Raw genomic sequence first — 19817 nt, forward strand, 5'->3', positions numbered from 1 at the left:
AACATTTCTGTGCAGACACAGAAGATGTCAAGTCAACTGCACACAGCACAGGGGCCACCACCCTTCTCTGTCTCCTGACTTATCACGTCCCAAGGGCCTGAATCGGTGAGCCTACCAAACAAAGCACGACAAGCTGGCTTAGAACACAGGAAGCTCTCACAAAGTTCTGGAAGCATTAAGTCAAGCTGTCAGCCCACCTGTGCTGTGTCTGAAAGCTCTGAGGAGACCGCCTCCTTATTCCCCTCAGCCTCTGACGGGTGTCAGCTGAGCCTTGGCATTTCCGAGCTCATGAGCTGCATAACTCTAATCTGTTTCTGTCTCCCACCTTTCCCCTTGTTGTCTGGGTTATAAATCTTCCTCTTGTTTAGGACATCAGCCACTGGGTTAGGCCCATCCCAATCCTGGACAACCTCCTTGTAGCACGATTTCACAAAGAGTTCTTATTTTCCAACAGGGTTATGTTCAGTTTCCAGGGCTTAAGACTTTGCGTCTTTAGACAGGGAGTGTATCTCAATTCATAATAAGCCTCTCATCTGAAAGATGTACAGCAGCTTTAACTGCATAAACATAAAGGGTTAACAAACATCACCTCCAGGTGTTACCAATCCCTAAACGAGTCCTCCATTCATAGATGGAAGAAAGACAAATGAGAACAGATGCGCTCCTTATGTGCCAGCTACTGATCTCTCTCTCTCTCTCTCTCTCTCTCTCTCTCTCTCTCTCTCTCTCTCTCTCTCTCTCTCTCCCTCCCTCCCTCCCTCTGTCCCTCCCTCCCTCTCTCTCTCTCTCTCCCTCCCTCCCTCTCTCCCTCCCTCCCTTTTGGTCCCCCTAGCTCTATCTTTATCTCTTCTTTCAATTGCAGAAATTCAGAGCCAAGCATATGATAGAGTAGCTATCATGGGTAAAGGCCCTGGGTCCAATCCCCAATAAAATAATAATTAATAGTAATAATCAGAGAATCATACTAATTTATCTAAAACCTCCACCTTCCACAGGTCTCTCTTCAAAAGCTTCAGGTCCTCAGTCCTAAAACTTGACCAAGCCCAATTTATCATATTTCCTGCTCTCTACATGACTCCCCCAGGCCAGTCTCTCCCCATCTTTTTCCTGCTGCTCTGAGAAGTCTACCCATTCTTTACCAACCCATAGCTTTCGCATCTTTTGAGCCCAAACTTCTTAGTCAGGCCATCAGAGATGAACTCTAGCATATGAACTCTCAGACGTTCACCGTCATCCTTGGAAACGTGAGGATTCCAGACTTTAGCATGTAGCGGAATGGCCCGCTGGTCTCTCAAATTCAGGTTCTTGGGCCTGTCTCCAGATGCTTGGGTTCCAGAAAGTCAAATTCATGTTCTTAACGAATACAACCAGGGGATTCTGATGCAGCGACCTAAGAGCCTCTGAGGAACACACCTGGCAGACCATCTGTGACGCTTTGTTTGTCTAGTATCACCTTGGAAATTGCTTTTTTAAAAGATCACTGTCTTACATAATTTGAAATAGTTATTGTCAATAGCTAAACATCATGGCTGGGGTCATAACTCAGAAGTAGAATGTTATCCTAACATGTCCAAGGCCCCAAGTTCTATTCCCCAGAACTGAAATCTATTAGATCTATTTCAGTCTTTAAAAGAATCCAGTAGAGTGTCTAGAGATATGGCTCAGTCATTAAGAGAGCTTGCTGATCTTTCGGAGTTCAGTTCTCAGTACCCACATTGGTTGGTGGCTCACAACCACCCATAACTTCAGCCCCAGGAAATCCAACACCTTCTTCTGGCCTCCAAGAGCATCCACATACAGACACACATACCCATAAATAAATAATAATCTGAAAAAAATAAGCAGTAGGGATAAGCAATTCACAGCTATGTTTCCCCTCTGATCAGGTAATCTCTGTCGGTGTACTGGGTATCGGCCGATTCTGGAGAGTGGCAGAACCTTCTGCATGGTGAGTACACAAGGGTGGGTGATTGGAGAAACATCATATGAAGTAGGAATGAGAAGAACAGGTGGTCAAAGCTGGGGACACAAGAATGGGGTTTGTAAGACCATCACAACCAAGACAGACAAAGTCATCACAAAGGGACGGGGCAGAGGGCGGGGACTCACTGGAGTTGCCAGGACTTGCTGAAGACCAGGTGAGCATTACACCAACTTTGATGTGGTCTAGAAGCACAAAGGGAAGTCATGTGGACTAGCCAGCTGTCCAGACACTTGCCGCCAGTTGAGCATCTATGCAGTGCCGCTGAGGTGTCTGTAAACATCAGGACTCGGGCCATGCTTTGCTTTGGTGAATGTTTCTCCCGAGAACCCAAGCAACTGGGAATGGGAAAACAGAAAAAGAAGGTAAAACGCAAAGTAGACACTAAAATTCACTCCAAGAACACAGGGAGCAGCCTCTCTGGTGAAAACTCAAATGTCTTGCTTGGCAGTTAGTAAGAGTTCAACAAATAATTCCTCATTATTTGTTGAGAATGCTCATTATTGTTTGAGAATGCTGTTGACAGTATGAATAGCATTTGACAGACATCAAATAGCATTTGATGACCCTCTGCTGAGGACAGGGTGGATGTGGGAAGAGACATTAGGCAGAAGCAAAGGGTACCTCAGATCTTGGAGGAGCCCCCTATGGTCCTTGTCCAGCTATTCAAGAGTCTATACTGGCAAACCCATATGCCTATCCTTTTCTGGATCATTCTCCATATAGGGCTTCAACTGTAACTTTAGGCTAGGTACTTTCCTGAGATGGTCAAGGGAAGGTCTTAGGAGCCAATGTGTACACACAAGATCAATGAAGCTCCTTATAGAGAGAGAGAGTGGACAGTGGGCTGGGGTATTCACAGGAGCATATGAGGCCCCTGCAGAGCTATGTAGGAAGAGAAAGCAAAAGCCATAGGCTAATGTCTCTGTATGTGCCCCTGCCTCAGTTCCACACACATTAGAGGTAGACCTGGAAATGTACAATGAGTGTGTCCCAAAGTCAGGCAGGTATCCTGGTCATGTGTGTCCCAGATTTCTATTGCCTCATAAAGGAGTCAGAGCTGACACACTAAAAAGTGAAATGAAGAAACTATACACCCAGCAGATTGCTGATGTAAATGGGAAAGCATGAGGTACCAGCAAGTAGGCTAAATCAATTCCTTTCACTAGAGTATAGGTGTTAGCAGCCTCTCCTGGAGCACAGGTGCTGGAGATAAAGCCCAAAATGAGTTCCAATAGCTCACCCTGTCACCAGCCAGTCTCATGCCATGTTACCGAGTGAAAGAAATCCAGCCCTAGATAGGACACAGACGGTCTTATTACCCACTGAACCCAAAAAAGCACAGTTTTCTTCAGCCACCATCGATCCACGTCCATCCTGGGGACCTAAGAGCCTATGGTGGGCAAAGAAGTGTTTGCAAGGCAGGAGAAACCACCTGAGGAAGAAGGTACAAGGAGTGGGGTTTACAAGAAATGGAAATGGGTGAGCTGCAAGTGGGAACCGAGTTGAAACTGCCATCAACTCACCCAGCTGCACATCCCTTTTGCACTTAAACTGTTTCCCTTTCATAAAGGTTCCATGTGAATTATAATGAACAATGTTCCAAATCATTGTGGTTGCCCTGAAAAATACCATAAAAAGTGCATTTTACCATTGGTCATTACCCTAAAATAGCTCCAATATGAACATGATATTGTAATTGCAATGAATGATGTTCATCTACTGAGTACAGTGTATATAGGATATAAATACAATATAATCTCAAGTACATCAAAATGCCAGCGCTGGGCACTGGGTGTTTCTTTTAGACTTCTGCACATTGTGCTATTTTATATTACATGTTTATATGGTATGTATTTCATAAGTTACCTTATAAAAATAAACAAACATAGCAAGAACAGCCTTGTGCTGTCCCTGGTTAAGTAGAAGACTTCAGGTTCTGAGGTCTCATAGAGATTATCCAAACCTCCAGGGCACGTCCTTATTTGCATATAAAAAGTATTGTTCACATGAAGCACTTCATGTCCTCAGGAGTCAGATGGTTGTCTGCAGAAAGGAACAGGACAGTGTTGCTTGGATCAGAAGGAAGGTGACTCATCTGGAAGCAAAAGTGATGTGAGTTCCTCTGTCTGTTTTCTTCTCTCTGTGTGTGCCTTGCTTAAAGCCCACCAGCTCTGGCACCAAGCGTGTGCATTTGAGGGGTGGCTCCCCACTTTGTTTGCGACCTTCCCAAGCACTTGCAGGGCCTGGTGATTTGCAGGCCTGTGCTGAGCAGACTTGTTCATTCAGAGATCACAGTCTCATTTTCCCCTTCATAGACTTCAGACTAGAAAGGCTGGAACAAAAGGGAAACAAAAACCTCTTAGACAGCAGGGAAAACATCTACCGCATGAGGGACGGTCACCTCCGTGGTTAGAAACAGAGTTCTAGAGCTGTTCCTGCTCACACAGCCATCCTCTGTCCCTGAGCTGAGGCAGAAACAACACTGTCAACTGGACAAGCTAATGGCCACCACCTTAAAGTCCACAGCAGCATTCCAGCCTCTGGCTTTACCTTCTGAGAGAGGCACCTTTTTTAAACGATCCACTGCCCTGTTCTCACAGGAGTCAAATAGAGAGGTTGGTGAGGTCCTAACTAACACCTCTTATGCTGTGAAAGAGCTCAGAGCGGGCCTGAGAAAAAACCGCCTCTCAGCCTTTCTCTGTGTGTCGTGTCCTTCACACCCACCTGTCCACACGGCCATCTCACTCATACCCTTTCTGTAGTCTAAAGAAGGTGTGTGGTGGAATAAAGAGGTGTTACCCTGAGGAGGCGAGCTGCACACCCCCATAGTGACTCACAGAAGATCAACACTTGGGAGAGTCAACACATCCCAGAGTCCCTTCCCAACCTTGAAGACTCGGGCATTGGGATTGAGCATCAGCTGGGCACTAGGTATCACTCGACTTAGATTAAGCCAAACACCAAGGGCTGTGCTGAAGCTAGACTGCTCACAAGGAGAAACACAATTATAAAGTAAAGTCTCATCCTTTCCTAACAGTGACACATACCAGGATGCTACGTTCTGTGGAGAAGGCGGTTCACAGGCGTGTCCCTGCTGTGTGGCGAGGTGTCTGCCTGTGACCGCCCCTTCCCCTTCCTCTCTGACGATCTTCCATTTGGAAACCTGTTAAGTCTTGCCTTAGACCCTGTTTAGAACCTTTTGTTTCTTTGTGTTGATTTATTGTTTGCCACTTTCATTCCCAGGCGAAATCTTTTTTCTAGGTCTTAGAACTAAATCACTGGCCCCAAGTACTGCCCAAGCTAATTCTCACACACAAAACAATTGGTCAACTGTTGGCCTGCAATACCTCAACCTGCTGTGGCACAAAGAGCCCTTACAAGGGATAACTATGTGTTCTTTCTGGAACCTCGCAAGGCCTTAGAGAGACAGAAAAAAAAAAAAGGAGTTGGGGTGTGAGAAATGACAAATGTCAGGCCATTTCATCATTCCAATTACCCTCCAAAATAAGCATTATCTCCATTTACTCTTTGGAAAGGTTAAGCATCCGTGGAAAGGTCAGTGGGGGTGTCGGTGGGGGTGGGGTGTTAGGAGGGAACCAGACCTGTCAGCCCTCCAGCCTTCTCTCTCTCTTCTCTGCACCCACCTGCACCCCCACAGCCCACAGCTCAGATCTCCTGTCCTCAGGTTGTCTCCCGGCAGTGAGAAAGGGACGATGACGAGTTAAAAGCTAAAGAGGATGTGTGTGTGCGTGCGTGCGTGTGTGTGTGTGTGTGTGTGTGTGTGTGTGTGTGTGTGTGTTTATGCAGAAAGATATGTTTAGAGCCATTTTCCCCAGAGCTTTAGATTGTTGACCATGACTGGCAAAGGAGGGGGCGGTAAGCCCAGTGGAGATTCCCCAAGCTTCTTTAGCATCTGTTCACTTTCATGACACGTCTCGGCATTTCCCAGGATGCTCTTTACGAGAGTGGATGGCACTCCTTCCTTTGGAACCATATTAGTGGCAATCAGCCAGTCTCTGGCATTCACATCCCTATTTTAAGTCACTGGGTTACAGTGAGTTGCATTTACAGGGGAAATGAGAGACTCAGACTGCATGCATCCTGCCTAATTCCTTAAAGAGTTCCAGGGCTCTTTCCAATCGAGCTGAGCTGACACAGCCATCTGCTTCTTCCTTTTATAAAGATTTGCACGGAGCTATTTGTGAAAGACGAGTTCCAGCCCTTGGACCCAACCCAGGAGCTCATATTTCCCCCAGAACTCCTGGTAAGACAACACGAGTGTCTTGTGTGCTTGGTGAAACCTCCGGTTATGAACCCAGTCTTGTAAATCTACCATATCCTTCGGGTGACACGTCAAATGGGGGAAGTGTTGGTTAGGATCCAGAAACCTACTTCCTCCCATCCCTGGCTGACCTCGGACTTTAAACACCATCGCTTTCATCAGTGTGGTCTGGAAAGTGTCCCTCTTGACTGTCCCTGGACAGTCATTCAGCTTTGCTGAGTGAACATCCCTGTCTGTGTTTTTCCAGGAACGCCATCACACCGACCGTAAGAAACTCCTGCCTCTTCCCTTCCTTTGCCCCCTGCTTTGGGGGCAGTTTCTTGCCTGATAGAAACAGGGGTGGCCGCTCCACCCCTCCTCCATAAGCATAGTGAATGCTCCTTCCCTGGCATCCTATCCCCCTTCTATAAAATACTTTCCCCTTGTTTATTAAGTACTTATTTCTAATTTCAATGGTGTGTGTGTCGGTGTGTCTGTGTGTGAGTGTGTACACCTGAGTGTACACGTGTGCCCATGGGCAGTAGAAGTGTCAGGTCCCTGGAACTGGCATAGCAGGTATCCAACCTGGGTGCTGAGAACCAAACTCAGGTCCTCTGCCGAGAGCAGCACACCCCCAACCCTCTCCAGCCCCCTTTTCTGGGGGAAGAAAATATTCTGAATATTTTGAATGAGAATATACTCACTCAAAAATAAGTATTCGTTAGCAACGTACTGCACTGTCGTAAGTACTAATATATAATAATATAATATAATAATATAATAAGGAACAAAGCTAACAGAAGACACTGCCCCAGGGGAGCGTGTAATCTGGTAAGAAAGGTGGGTGGTAAGCAAAATAATAGTTAAATATGTAAACTGGACATAGAGCCATTAATCCAAGCGCTCAGGAGGCAGAGGCAGTTGGATTTCTGTGAGTTCAAGGCCAGCCTGCTCTACCTAGTAAGTTCCAAGGCAGCCAGAGCTAAGGAAAAAAAAAAAATCACCAAGCAGAGGCAAGGCTAGAACGCAAGTGTTTATAATCTTCAGTGCCACAGACAGAGAAGATGCCTCTGAGGGGGTAATGTCTGAAGAAATTCTAGAAGGAAAACTGGAATTTGTCAATAGAAGCTGTCACGGGAGAAGCCTCTAGGCCCTGGGTGAACACACTAGACACAAGACAACAGCTGGCCTAATCCAGACGCGCTGGGCCGGCCTGGACAGAACACAGTAAAGAGGGAAGGTCAGAAGCCGTCAGGGTAGGCTGCGCTGGATTCAACATTGCTTGGATTTCCCTTCCGTATAATAAAGCCACTGTGAGGAAGGTTGCATAGAAGAGGGTCGAGCTCCTACTGACAGGATGCTGCCCGTTGCTGAGCCAAGAACCTCCTAAAGTTTGGGGCGGGGGGTGGGGGGGAAGCAGATTGTTCAGTGAGGGGAAAAACACCGTTCCAAAGGATAGTGGCTAGACTAGACCTCCAGAGCAGGTGGTGAGGACCAAGTGGATTCTGGGTATGCTTGCTGCTGGGTGCGATGTCATGTGACAGAGCCAAGCCTGACTCAGTGTTATGTGCAGCTAGAGGGTACCAGTTACCAAAATGGAAAACCTCCAGGGGGGCAGGTCATCTTTCCTTTGGGGTTCCTTTTCAAGGGCCGAGAGGGCTATGAGGAGCTCAATTTGGGGCAAATTAAATGTGAGGTGCCCCTGACATATCTAAGAGGTGACAGACATCAAGAACTCACCGAGGGGTTGGGGATTTAGCTCAGTGGTAGAGCGCTTGCCTAGCAAGCGCAAGGCCCTGGGTTCAGTCCCCAGCTCCGAAAAAAAGAAAAGAAAAAAAAAAAAAAAAAAAAAAAAAGAACTCACCAAGAAGTGACTTAAATATTAGAGGAAATATCCAGACCGATGATATTAATTTAGGGTCATTAGGATAACTGTGATATTAAAGCCATAAAACTGAATTAATGCTAACTTATCCCAGGCTAGGTGGTCAATGGCAGGTGCCTGCTTATAAAATCACTTGTTCCCAATTGGCCACCTATTTACAGGAATTCAGGTTTTAGCCAGTGGACATGGTCAGTGTCTTTCTGGGTAAGTGGCCCCAGAACCCTGAAATCTTCCTAGAGAAACCGACCCTCCCAGGGCCTGTGGCCCAGAGTGACTGGTATGCAGACAGGATATCCTGTGCTTTGCCCTCAGAGGATGGCTGAGAACCCAGAGAAGCAAACACTAACCTTTTATGGAGAGAGAATTACCTGGATCGCCCCAGGAACCCTCCAAGAACTCTTGGTGCTGAAAGCCAAGTACCCTGAAGCTCCTCTCATCTCAGGCAACACGGCTCTGGGTGAGTGGTAACCGGCTGCTTATCAGTGCCTGCTTGCTGATGCCTGGCTGAACCTCCTGGCCCCTGCTCTGTTCCCAATCTACTGCTTAGAGATGAAATACTTGCCTGTCGAGTAAATTCAGTGACCTCCAAAGGTGATGGACATACACCCTAGTAGTAGTCAGGATGACTGCGGATGATATGAGATGGGTTTTTAAAAAATGTTTTGATTTATTTTGTCTCTCGTCATTTTACTACAGTTAAATATTGAGTAGACACGGAGACTGTTATAAAATATTTGTGGATGTATTAACAAACATTTCTAGCGACTACCCACATCCTTATTGATAATTTTGCTGTGCTCAAGTGCACACACACATACACACACACACACACACACACACACACACACACACACACACACACAGAGCTCAGGGGTAGAATGCTAACCTAGCCTGTCCAAGCTCTTGGTTTGATACCCAGCATTCCCCACTGGCTTCCGAGATCAAAGGAGAGGCACGCACACTGCCCCTCCCCCTTCCCTCCTGATGGCTGAAGGCAGCTGAACTGTGTGGGTCCACTGGTTTTTATAATTACCACATACGTTTGAATCCCCCAAAAATATGTCCATTAATTGTGTACGTACTGCACACTATTGCTCTGAAATTTGTGTTTTTCAGTCAACATTCTTGACCTGAAACTCATCCTCTTCTTTTGCATGTACCCTGGGTTCTGCATGGAGAGACTCCGGTCTGCCATAGGAAGGCTGTTGACATAGCTTCAGCTATTTCCAGTTTCCCAAGGTTTTATAAATGTCTTTTTTTTTTTTTTCCATGCTGTGGATCAAACCTAGAAACACATGCTCAACAGGTGTTTGCCCCGGACCCATGTGAACATTCTCTATTTTGCTTTTGGTTTGGTTTTTTGTTTGCTTCTTTTGAGACAGGGTCTCCCTATGTCACTTTGGCCAGCCTGGTACTCACTGTGTAGGCCACTCTGGTCTCGAACTCACAGAGTTCAAACTCACCTGGCTCTGTCTCCTGGGTGCTGAGATCAAAGGCACCACCACTCCCAGTCACAAACACTCGTAGAAGCCTCTCCAAGTTCCTATGTGGAAGAGCGTTTAGGAGCCTCCCACACTTTTCTTTCCTGCTGGTACAGCATAGCAGGAGTATAAGTCAGTGAACATGTACATTGGGCAGAGGGTTATATGGTCATTGCTTTCCTTCCCATACACATTTATTATCCTAGTTTAAGCTTTATTTCTGAATGTTTTTACAAGAAATTTTCAATGTCAAAGAAAAGTCCTTTCTAAAGGACTCTCTCTAAAATGCATTTTTTCCCCTTCAGGACCAGCCATGAAGTCTCAAGGACACTTTTACCCAGTTCTCCTGTCCCCTGCTAGAATTCCTGATCTAAGAATGGTGACTAAAACCAGTGGTGGTGAGTTCCAGCCCTTCTAGGAATGACTGACCCTTGCACTAACCTCCACCTGTTCGAATTCGTCAGAACATCCTCGGGCATCTAACTTATGAGGCCCAGCTCACACAGCAGACTTTTTCTGAAGTGAAAGTGTGTCTCACTGCAAACCTCTGGACCAAAGCCAAGGTTGCAGCCAGAGCCGTACACTTTGGCCGAGCACTGGCCAAGTCTTCCTACTTCCCAACTTTCCTCTGATACTAAGAATCAGCATTAAGTCTTCAAATTTTAAATAAAATAAGTAATGAAATAGGTTGCTCCATAGGAGAGGGTGGCTTTTCCTCAGCCCTCCTGCCTCTGGGGCCCTTATATGAGGCCCCAAAAGGGCCTTTCGGAGCACAATTCACAATTCTCAGCATAACCCACTCTTTCCTCTATACATGAAGAACCTGCAGTGCAAAAAGAAAATGTGCTCGCCCAAGGGCCTCAGGTTACAAGGTCACCCGCTCACAGTTCAGAATCGCCACTCCCCCCCACCCCCCGGGCCGGAAGCGCCTTTCACATTAATTGCCCAGCTTCGCCCCTAGCTAGAGGAAGCCAGCCAGGCTCTGAAGCCTGTGCGATGTGCGGACAATGACTCACCTAAAGCTAAGGCATGAGTGCCCTCTAGTGGCCTTCAGGAAACTTCCTGTGGCCCAGAGTGCGAGCACCCCTGGGGTGAACTGAAACCAGAGGTGCTCACAGCAGCACACACCCCGGGGTCAAATCTGGACGTTAATCACTTCTGATGTAAAGGTTTCTTTAACCTGCATGTTCATTCATATGTCCACGGTTGGCTCAGTCTAGGTTTCTTTCAAAATCATTACTATGAAGTGTCCCAGGGTCGCCGCTGTGGGCCCACGAGGCAGAGTTACAAGTCGGAGAGCTTTCTGAGTCCATCAGAAAGCAAAACAAGTGTTGTGACCAAAGACAAAAATCATATAAAACCACCATGAGGAGGTAATGTGAACATGGAGACACCAGAAGAAAGGCCCGGATGGCCTGCCTGGCCTTGGTCAGAGTTTGAACTCTTGTGGGATACAGAGCAGAGAGATGGCGCTCAGAGCCCACCAAAGGGATAAGCTGAGTGGGGTTTTTTGTTTGTTTGATTGGTTTTTGTTGTTGTTGTTGTTCTTGTTCTTGTTCTTCTTCTTGTTCTTGTTCTTGTTCTTGTTCTTGTTCTTGTTCTTGCTGTTATCTGTGTTAAAACCAGAAGCAAGAGCAGGGTGCCGTGGCTCCAAGCCTCTTGCGTAGAATCCCAACACTTGGCAGGAGGGGGAAGGAAGATCAGAATTCAAGGCTAGGCTTGGCTACAAGAGATTGCCTCAAAAACAAAATCAACAAGAAGCCAACAAGGCAGCGCTGAGCCACTCCAGTCTCTGTATAAAGCTCCTGACCTAAATGACAGCATGAAGATGTCTGTAAGATGTTGTGTCTGTTTTGTTTTGGTTTTTTTGTTGGTTTTTTTTCCCCTAAAGAGGGCTGGGGTCTTCTCGGAAATAATCATTTGACAGGGAACAAGATTAGCTCTGCTAGGCTCCTGCAAAGATAAGGCAGGGATTTGGGGTTTGAGCATTTTTTTTAATTTTTATTTTGTGTACCTTGGTATTTGCCTGCATGCATGCCTGTGTGAGGGTATAAGATCCCCTGGAATTGGAAGTACAGACAGTTGTGAGCTGCCATGTGCTTGGAATTGAACCAGGATCCTCTGGAAAAGCAGTCAGCGCTCTTAACCACTGAGCCATCTCTCCAGCCCTTGGGTTTGAGCTTTAGTTTGTCGTTAGAAAGACCATTTTGGTTTGGTTCGGTTTTGTTTTATTTTGAGGCACAGTTTCCTTAGATAGGCCAAGCTGGCCTCAAAATCAGCCTGTCTCACCCCATGCTGGGGTGGCAAGCATGGGCTACTCTGGCCAAGGCCAGAGGTTTTACAGAAGTGAACCGTTGATTCCAATAGAATCCATGGAGGTAAGGAATCAACAGGCCATAGGTAGGGGTTCTGAGGAAAGACCAGATCTCATAAGAGTTATCTTGTATGAGATGCCGAGACAGGCAAGAACTCCAGGCGGACGTTCTGAAAAGGAGGGGCCATTCAGTCACAGATTTCAGGTGAGATCTTCTGGGCCTGTGGATGGTAAGCCACTGGTCTTCTCCATCCGGGAAGTTAGCTGAGGTTAGTGAAGCAGTGGGGGGGTGATGGGGTGTGTTGGCAAAGACACGGTATGCATTGTGCCAAGAACATTTAATATTGATAAAACATAGCTGTGTGGGAGTGTTGAATATTCTCAAAGATGAATCAACAGGAGAAAATTCAAAATCCACCCTGAAACCTGCTGAAATTCAGACTCACAGCAGTTATTACCCAAGCCTGCGAGCGAACTCAACGCAAACCCCGTGTGCTGGGGTTTCATTATGTAAACTTGAGAGAGGTGAAGGACTTACTTGAAAAGGTCAAACCTGGGTGGTTCCAGTGGCCACATAGTTTCCTATATTGATTTGAACCCTTTCGTCCTACTGAGGAGAAACCCTGGAGTTCTTGCTCACGTGTTTAACTCCAACTTTGTCAAAACGTTGATTAATCTCTGGGCCAGTTGGCAAGTAGCACTGTCCCACTCCTCCTGGATGCTCACCCATGGCTTCCTTTGCCCCTTGCTGTGACCCCTGAACTTCCCCAAACCCAACACCATCCACCAATGGGAAGTCTGAGGCAGCTGCTCCCTTGGGATGTGTATGTTTTGATTGGCCAGTGTCCCTCATGGACCGATTCATGAAGGTTATGATTATCAGAGTTGGAAAATCCGCAGCCAAAATGTTACTAATTTGATCCTTGTTTGGGTCTTCGTGGCCTAAATTCCTGAGCTATTATATTTTGAAATGTTTTCAAATCAGTATATACTGAAACGTCACCCCGAGTGGGGTGATTTACGTGGAGAGGCATACACAGCCTGTTTCATGTCTTCACTGGTAAATAGAAGCTTGGTTTGGTCATCACTTGGTTAATTGTTCACATGTTTTTTTGCTAAGAATCATCAAGAGCCATTCCTCTCGGGGAGTCCTAGTGTGGTGCTGTCATGTCAGATTCAAATTGGCATCACCATAAACCCTGTGAGACCCATAAAGCCAGAGAGAAGGCCATTCATGTTTGTCCTTCAGGGTTCCATAAAATCCCATTCCTTCTGAAAAATAATTGTTGATTTTTAGACCATGACCTAGTGATTCAAAATGTCCTTTGCTATTGTGATAATGTTATCAGATTTATTCTCCTTAACCACATAGTAATCATGGTCATTCAGAAGGATCATGGAAGTTCTAGCCGGGTCTACCACTGGCATGTTGTTGCCAACGTTTCTTCTCTCCTATCTCTACTTCTTCATACTTGTCCAAAGACGAGTGTGGCCACAGGGTCCCATCCATAGTTGCACAGGAGATGGACCACCATGGAGCCTTTTAAAAGTTTTATAGCCAAGACTGGGGAAATTGGCTTAGCTATCTGGGTCTTGCAAGCATTAAAATCTAAGTTTAATCCCCAGAATCCACATACAATATCTGAGCAAAATAGGGCATAGGGCATGCTGTAATCACAATAGTCAGCAAGTGGAGACAGGCAGACCTCTCAATCAATGAAAGACTTTGACCAAAAAAATAAAATAAAATAAAATAAAACCAACCAGGATTGCTAACCAAGGTTGTGTGCACGCACACACATACACACACACACACACACACACACACACACACACACACACACACACACACACACACACGGCAGTCAGCACACTAACCAAATGTTAAGTGAGACCTTAGGGTAGTGATGTGGGCTCTGCACCTTCGTGCCAATGAAACAACCTGCTTTTCCAGGACTGACCATAGGTGCCTGCTGCAGCCTGGCTCAGGTGAAAGACGTCTTAGCTGAGAGCATCTCTGAGCTCCCAGAGGAGAAAACTCAGACCTACCGAGCTCTCCTGAAACACCTCCGTAGCTTGGCGGGACAGCAGATCCGGAACATGGCGGTGGGTCATGGCTATCAGTCTCTGGGCACATAGTTGTTTCTCATCATTGAGACAATGGGATAAGCTGAAAGCTCGACGGGTTAAAGTGACAGACCAATTAACAGAGACTTTTAAATCAATAAGTGACATTTAGTAAAACGTTCAGGAAAATTCTAGATGAAATTCAACACAGTAGCTAAGCAAGAACACGGGTCACAAAGGCCATCATGGCTTTGCTAATTTCTTGGTAACCTGTCAAAAAGACTGATTTAGTCTTAGGTTTCATTAACAGAAGTATAGTACCTACAGAAAGCTGGCCAGCCTTTGACTTTGTGGTTCAGACCACAGCTGGAGAATCACTGTCATGAGGTTTTCCAAGCACACATGCATGCCACTTCTCCCACATCCACTGGGTGGTGTAACAGAGATCCTTAGCCCTCGGGAGTCAGCAGATGTCGTTGACTTTTCCAAAACTCACGTGATGTCAAGGAGAGGGTGACAGATGAGTTTGGGGGTTGGAAGCACATCTAACAGAGAAATAGGGTCAGGCAAAACAAGCCTAAGAGATGCCTCCCAACATCTACCGACCCCTGAGGACAGAACTGGCCAAGACTCCTCTTGATCCTTCTGAGCAAATGTCCTGATCTGAGACACTAACCAAGATGTTGCTCTCTCTCTAGTCCTTAGGTGGACATGTTATAAGCAGGCATTACTACTCGGACCTGAATCCCATCCTCTCTGTGGGCAACGCCACACTCAATCTGCTGTCAGAAGGTAAGCTGCACTCTGGGAAGCCTTTAGAGAGCCTTTTGGTTTTAATTACATTTTTAATTTTTCTTAAGGAACTGCATTTAGTAGTAGCCTAGGTCACCAACTCTCAGTTCACACATACACACACACACACACCACACACACCACACACACACCACACACACACCACACACACCACACACACACATACACACACACCACACACACCACACACACACATACACACACACCACACACCACATACACACACACACCACACACACACACACCACACACACACACCACACACACCACACACACACCACACACACACACACCACACACACACACATACACCACACACACACACACACACACACACACACACACACACACACACGACCTTATGCTCATGTGTTAGTTCACTGTTCTTGCTTGACCAGGCATGGTGTGTAAAGGCTAACAGAGAGTGAGGTTTCAGGGTCCTGCAGAGATGGTACAGAGGCTAAGAGTACACACTGCTCTTGCAGAGGACTGGAGTTCAGTTCCTAGCACCCACATCTGCCTACAGCTCTGGTTCCTGGGGGACTCAATGCCCCCAGCTTCTGTGGGTACCTGCGCTCATGGTACATGTCCACAGAGACGTGTGGCTATATATTATATATCATTTTCAAAAATTAAAACCCAGTCTTTCAAAGTAAAGCGACGTGGCTGGAGAAGTGGATCTGCAGTTAGGAACGTACCCTGCTGTTGCTGAGTTCCCTCCCAGCTCCCACGTCAGGTAGTTCATGACCACCTGTGACTCAGTTCCAGGAAATGTGGTGTCGCTAGCCTCCGATGTCACCCACATTCACATGCAGGTAACCTCATAAAACATAACTGTACATAACTAACAATAAAATTAGATTCTTTTAAAAAGTGAGTGAGAACTAGGCTTGGTGGTACACACCTTTAATCCCAGCACTCATGAGGCAGAGGCAAGAGGATCTTTATGAGTTCAAGGCCAGCCTGGTCTACAGAGTTCCAGAACTATGTAAAGAGATCCTGTCTCAAAAAAACAAAAAAAGAGAGAGAGAGTGGGGTGGGGGAGTGGGTAGGTTTCAGAGGATGTCTTCCTTTAGCTTAAGAGAGCAAAGGACCTGCCTTCCTCCCTCAATCTACATCCAATCTGAGTCATCCCCAAACAGCCCCCCAATCTCACGCCAGAGTTCCATCTCAGGCCAGGGTAAGTGTTCAACCACAGCTTCCCCAGCTATCACCTCATTGTTACAGTCCCTGTTAAATTCCGTGAGCTGAATGAGGTGTTCTTTTTCTAATGTATTGTACCTTGTGTGTGCGTCTGAGTGTGTGTGTGTGTGTGTGTGTGTGTGTGTGTGTGTGTGTGTGTGTGTGTGTGATGCATATCACAGTGCACAAGTGGACCGTTCTTTCTTTCCACCAAAGGGGTCCTGGGGAATTGAACTCAAGTCATCAGACTTGGCTACAATTGCTCTTTCTCCCAAGCCATCTTTCTGGCCCTAACTTTTGAGAGAGACTAGGGCTGAAACCTTAGCAGATGTGGACCAATGTTAGTCTGACTTCCGTTCATCTCCCCAAACCATGCTGTCCTGTCTCCAGGGCTTCCAGCTCTGAAATGCCCCTCCTCTTTCCTCCCTGAATACCTACTACCATCCAATACTCTGTCCTCTGTCCCTCCCACTCCCTCAGCAGATCTTGACTCACTGCCATCTCCCAGGCATAGGGAAACAGAGAAAGCTGCCACAGCCTCTGCCCCCATGGACATCTAGGCTCCCTGAAGTGCCTAATGCTGTCGCTCACTGCTCAGAGCTCAGAGGTGATGGGGAAAGATTTGGGGGCTGAAAAAAAGTGCTAAGGCCCCACTCCCTGATTGGTTTCTGTTAGGAGGGAGGGCATAGAAGGTTAAGTGTACTAACTGAGCCAGGCTCCTCTCTGAAGACACGAGGCCTGCAGCTTGGGATGACCCCAGTATACACAAAACAGTCAAGAGGTCAAGGCTCTGGGGATACCAAGATGGTGAGGTCCCTTCCCAGGGCCTTCTGCTATGACAATGGTAACAATGTCCTATGGGATATTTGTAGTTGCCTTTGACTTACGGTTTCTACTTTCCAAACTCTACCAAAGCTGGAGCAGAACCCCATCCCTCCAGAGAAGGCAGGATCTCAGCTCACGGACTTAGCAGCAAGGCAGGGAGGCAGTGATCAGCAGGGACTTTGGGATTTTCCACCCAATTACGACCACGTCAGCACAGAATCCATGCCATCCCTGGGCTGTAGTTTGACCTTTTCAGGACATAGACCAGTGGTTCTCAACCCTTACTAACACAGCAACTCTCTAGTACAGTTCCTCGTGTTGTGGTGACCCCCCTCCTCCAAACATAAAATTATTTTCATTGTAACTTTGCTACTGTTATGAATGGTAAATATCTGTATTTTCCAATAGTCTTAGGACAGGTTGAGAACACTGGCCTATGCCTTTAAAAGGGCAAACCATGTTTTAAAGCCAGAGGATAATGCTCGGGACCCAAGAGGGGACAACTGAGCACAAGGGAGATTTGACAAGCTGTTTAAAGGTGTGCTTACGTCCAGAACACAAAACCAAGTGTGAAAAGCAGATGACTGTGCTAGCAGTGAAGTTAAGCCAGTGTTAGCATTAAATTCCACCTCAGCCTTGACCCTTTGTCCACCATTCTAGTTAGCCAGCCTCTGCTGAAGGATGAAAACCCACAGGGCTGGTAGGTATGGCGTGAGCATTGACAGGGAAACAAATGTCACGTACAGTGGAGGGAAAGGGGACGTGGAGCAGTGTCACAGACTGGGACCTCTGCATCAGTCTCTGTGAACAGAGGTTGTGTGCCTTCTCCTCTGGTAGCCAACCTCTGAAAGTGTGAAACGGGCTTGCCTTTCCCTCAGTTGTATAGAAATGGCATTTCCTTCCACAGAAGGCCTGAGGCAGATTCCCCTCAATGGACATTTTCTTGCTGGGTTGGCAAATGAAGACCTGAAGCCTGAAGAGATTCTGGGGTCAGTGTACATCCCCCACTCTCAGAAGGTAAGAACCTGGTTAGTGGCCTTGAAGTTGTTTCTCCCCGTCGTCCATAGTGAAGTCATCTCTGCCATATGCAGACAGGTGGAAGGAAGGTGACTGTGCCCCTAAAACTGTTTCTAACCCACTACAAACTGGTTCACCAAAAGCCTCTGGGACTGCCCTGCATAAGCGGTGCTGGGACGTGGGGTTTAGTAGTTGTTGCAGCTGTAGGGTATGTCCTGCCTGTGGTCATGCTCCCAAGCCCGCTTGTTTCCATGGGTAAAGGCTCTCCAGCTGCAGACGGAGCTTCTCTACCTGACACACAGGAAGCCAGAGCCCCAGACTTGGCTTTCCCAGCCCCGAATTTCTGCCAACCCCTACAACTCATAGAAACACAAGGCCTCCAGATGTTCACTGGCCAGGGATACCAAAGTGGATGTGGCCACCCAGCTAGCTATGGAAGTGGCCTTCAGCCCTCTGTTCCATAGGCCTCTTCCCAAAAGCTGTGCTTGTCTCTAAAAGAAGCACAATCACACACACGCGCACCACACACACAACACTCACAGGTTGTAATGAAGTCTTAAGTTTCATTTCAGCAATGGTTGATCTTTGGTAGTCCTTCCTGTGGGACAGAAACTTTGGCATGCAAAGGTAGCAAATAGGAAAACGGTTGAGTTAGAGATGGCTCAGCCCTGTGAGCACTTGTTGCTCTTGCAGAGGACCTGGGAAGAAACCTAGCTTTTTATTCTGATATATCAAATGACCCCCAGTGGTTTCTGTCTCCTCAGCGGGAGTTTGTGTCTGCCTTCCGGCAGGCCCAGTGCCATCAGAACGCCTTGCCTGATGTAAATGCTGGCATGAGAGTCCTGTTCAAAGAAGGCACAGACATCATTGAGGAGCTGAGCATTGCCTATGGAGGGGTGGGGCCCACCACCGTCAGTGCACACAGATCCTGCCAGCAGCTCCTGGGCCGGTGAGTCCTGTGCCTTAAAGGGAACCTCAATGACAGGAAGAGCAATTGGCCCTGACAACCGTTGACAACTGTTGCCCTGGAATGACAGAACTCAGGCTCAAAGAAGATCACTGCTTCTTCCTTCTTTAGTTTTGCTCAGTTAATTCCACATTATTTGGCTTCAATTAAGCCACTTTTGGGGCAAGGGACACAACAAAAACAGCCTGTGTTTTCTCATTCAGCCCCCTTTTCTCCTGCAAATGAACACCCAGCAGGCTTCTCCACAGAACACCCAATGCTCCTATCATAGGGCTCACGCTATTTCTTCCCTGGTAGGGCATCCAAGTGTGAATTCTGTTCTGCTCCAGAATATTCTGGAATGGTTCTAGAATATTCTGACTTTAAAACATGCATGACTTATGCTGCAATGGAGAAGGCCCCATTCCCAGACACGATTCTTGTGCCTCCTGGAGCAACTCTCAGGCTTTGATTTTTTTTCCAAAGTCCCTTGTTAATCGTGATTCTAAGGGAACCCCTGCAATCAAACAGCCTTTAACTGATTCTTCTCACCTCACACTGTGCCAGGCGTTGGAACGCACTGCTGCTAGACGAGGCTTGCAGACTGCTCCTGGACGAAGTCTCCCTCCCAGGCTCAGCCGTGGGAGGCAAAGTGGAATTCAGGAGGACTCTCATTGTCAGCTTCTTCTTCAAGTTCTACCTGGAGGTTCTGCAGGAACTGAAGGCTGACAAGAGGCTGCTCCCTGAATCCACCGTAAGTGCATTGGAAGACAGTGAGAGCTGCTCTCACACATGCTCCTGGTCAGAAGGCCTTAACCAAGCTTTCTCCCTTTTGTGAGCCGTGGGCTCTGGCTCGTTCTGGGATGGCTTCTCCAGCCTAGAGTGTTCTTCCTAGCAACACCCCTCCACCCCCACCTCTAAGTTCACTATCAGACCTATCCCTCCAGGGACTTGAGGATAAGATTCAAACCAGTCACCCAAGCCCTGTCATGGATGGGAGGGTGGAAGGGCACCAGGGTCATAAAAAGTGAAACCCTGGCAG

At 47.1% G+C, this 19817-nt stretch overlaps 1 protein-coding gene across 2 annotated transcripts in view; it reads left to right on the top strand.

Annotated features, from left to right (window-relative positions):
• The window catches only part of Aox2 (aldehyde oxidase 2), an 89386-nt gene that overhangs the window by 8243 nt on the left and 61326 nt on the right, over positions 1 to 19817 (top strand). For both annotated transcript variants that reach the window (NM_001008522.2, XM_087566156.1), the window contains 10 exon segments: positions 1887 to 1948; positions 4013 to 4096; positions 6168 to 6248; positions 8443 to 8587; positions 9917 to 10009; positions 13880 to 14031; positions 14691 to 14784; positions 17720 to 17829; positions 18594 to 18778; positions 19343 to 19529. In NM_001008522.2, coding sequence (NP_001008522.2) covers positions 1887 to 1948; positions 4013 to 4096; positions 6168 to 6248; positions 8443 to 8587; positions 9917 to 10009; positions 13880 to 14031; positions 14691 to 14784; positions 17720 to 17829; positions 18594 to 18778; positions 19343 to 19529 — 1193 coding nt within the window.

This window comes from Rattus norvegicus, chromosome 9 (assembly GCF_021556685.1).
Source record: "Rattus norvegicus strain SHRSP/BbbUtx chromosome 9, alternate assembly SHRSP_T2T, whole genome shotgun sequence".
Lineage (NCBI taxonomy): Eukaryota > Metazoa > Chordata > Mammalia > Rodentia > Muridae > Rattus > Rattus norvegicus.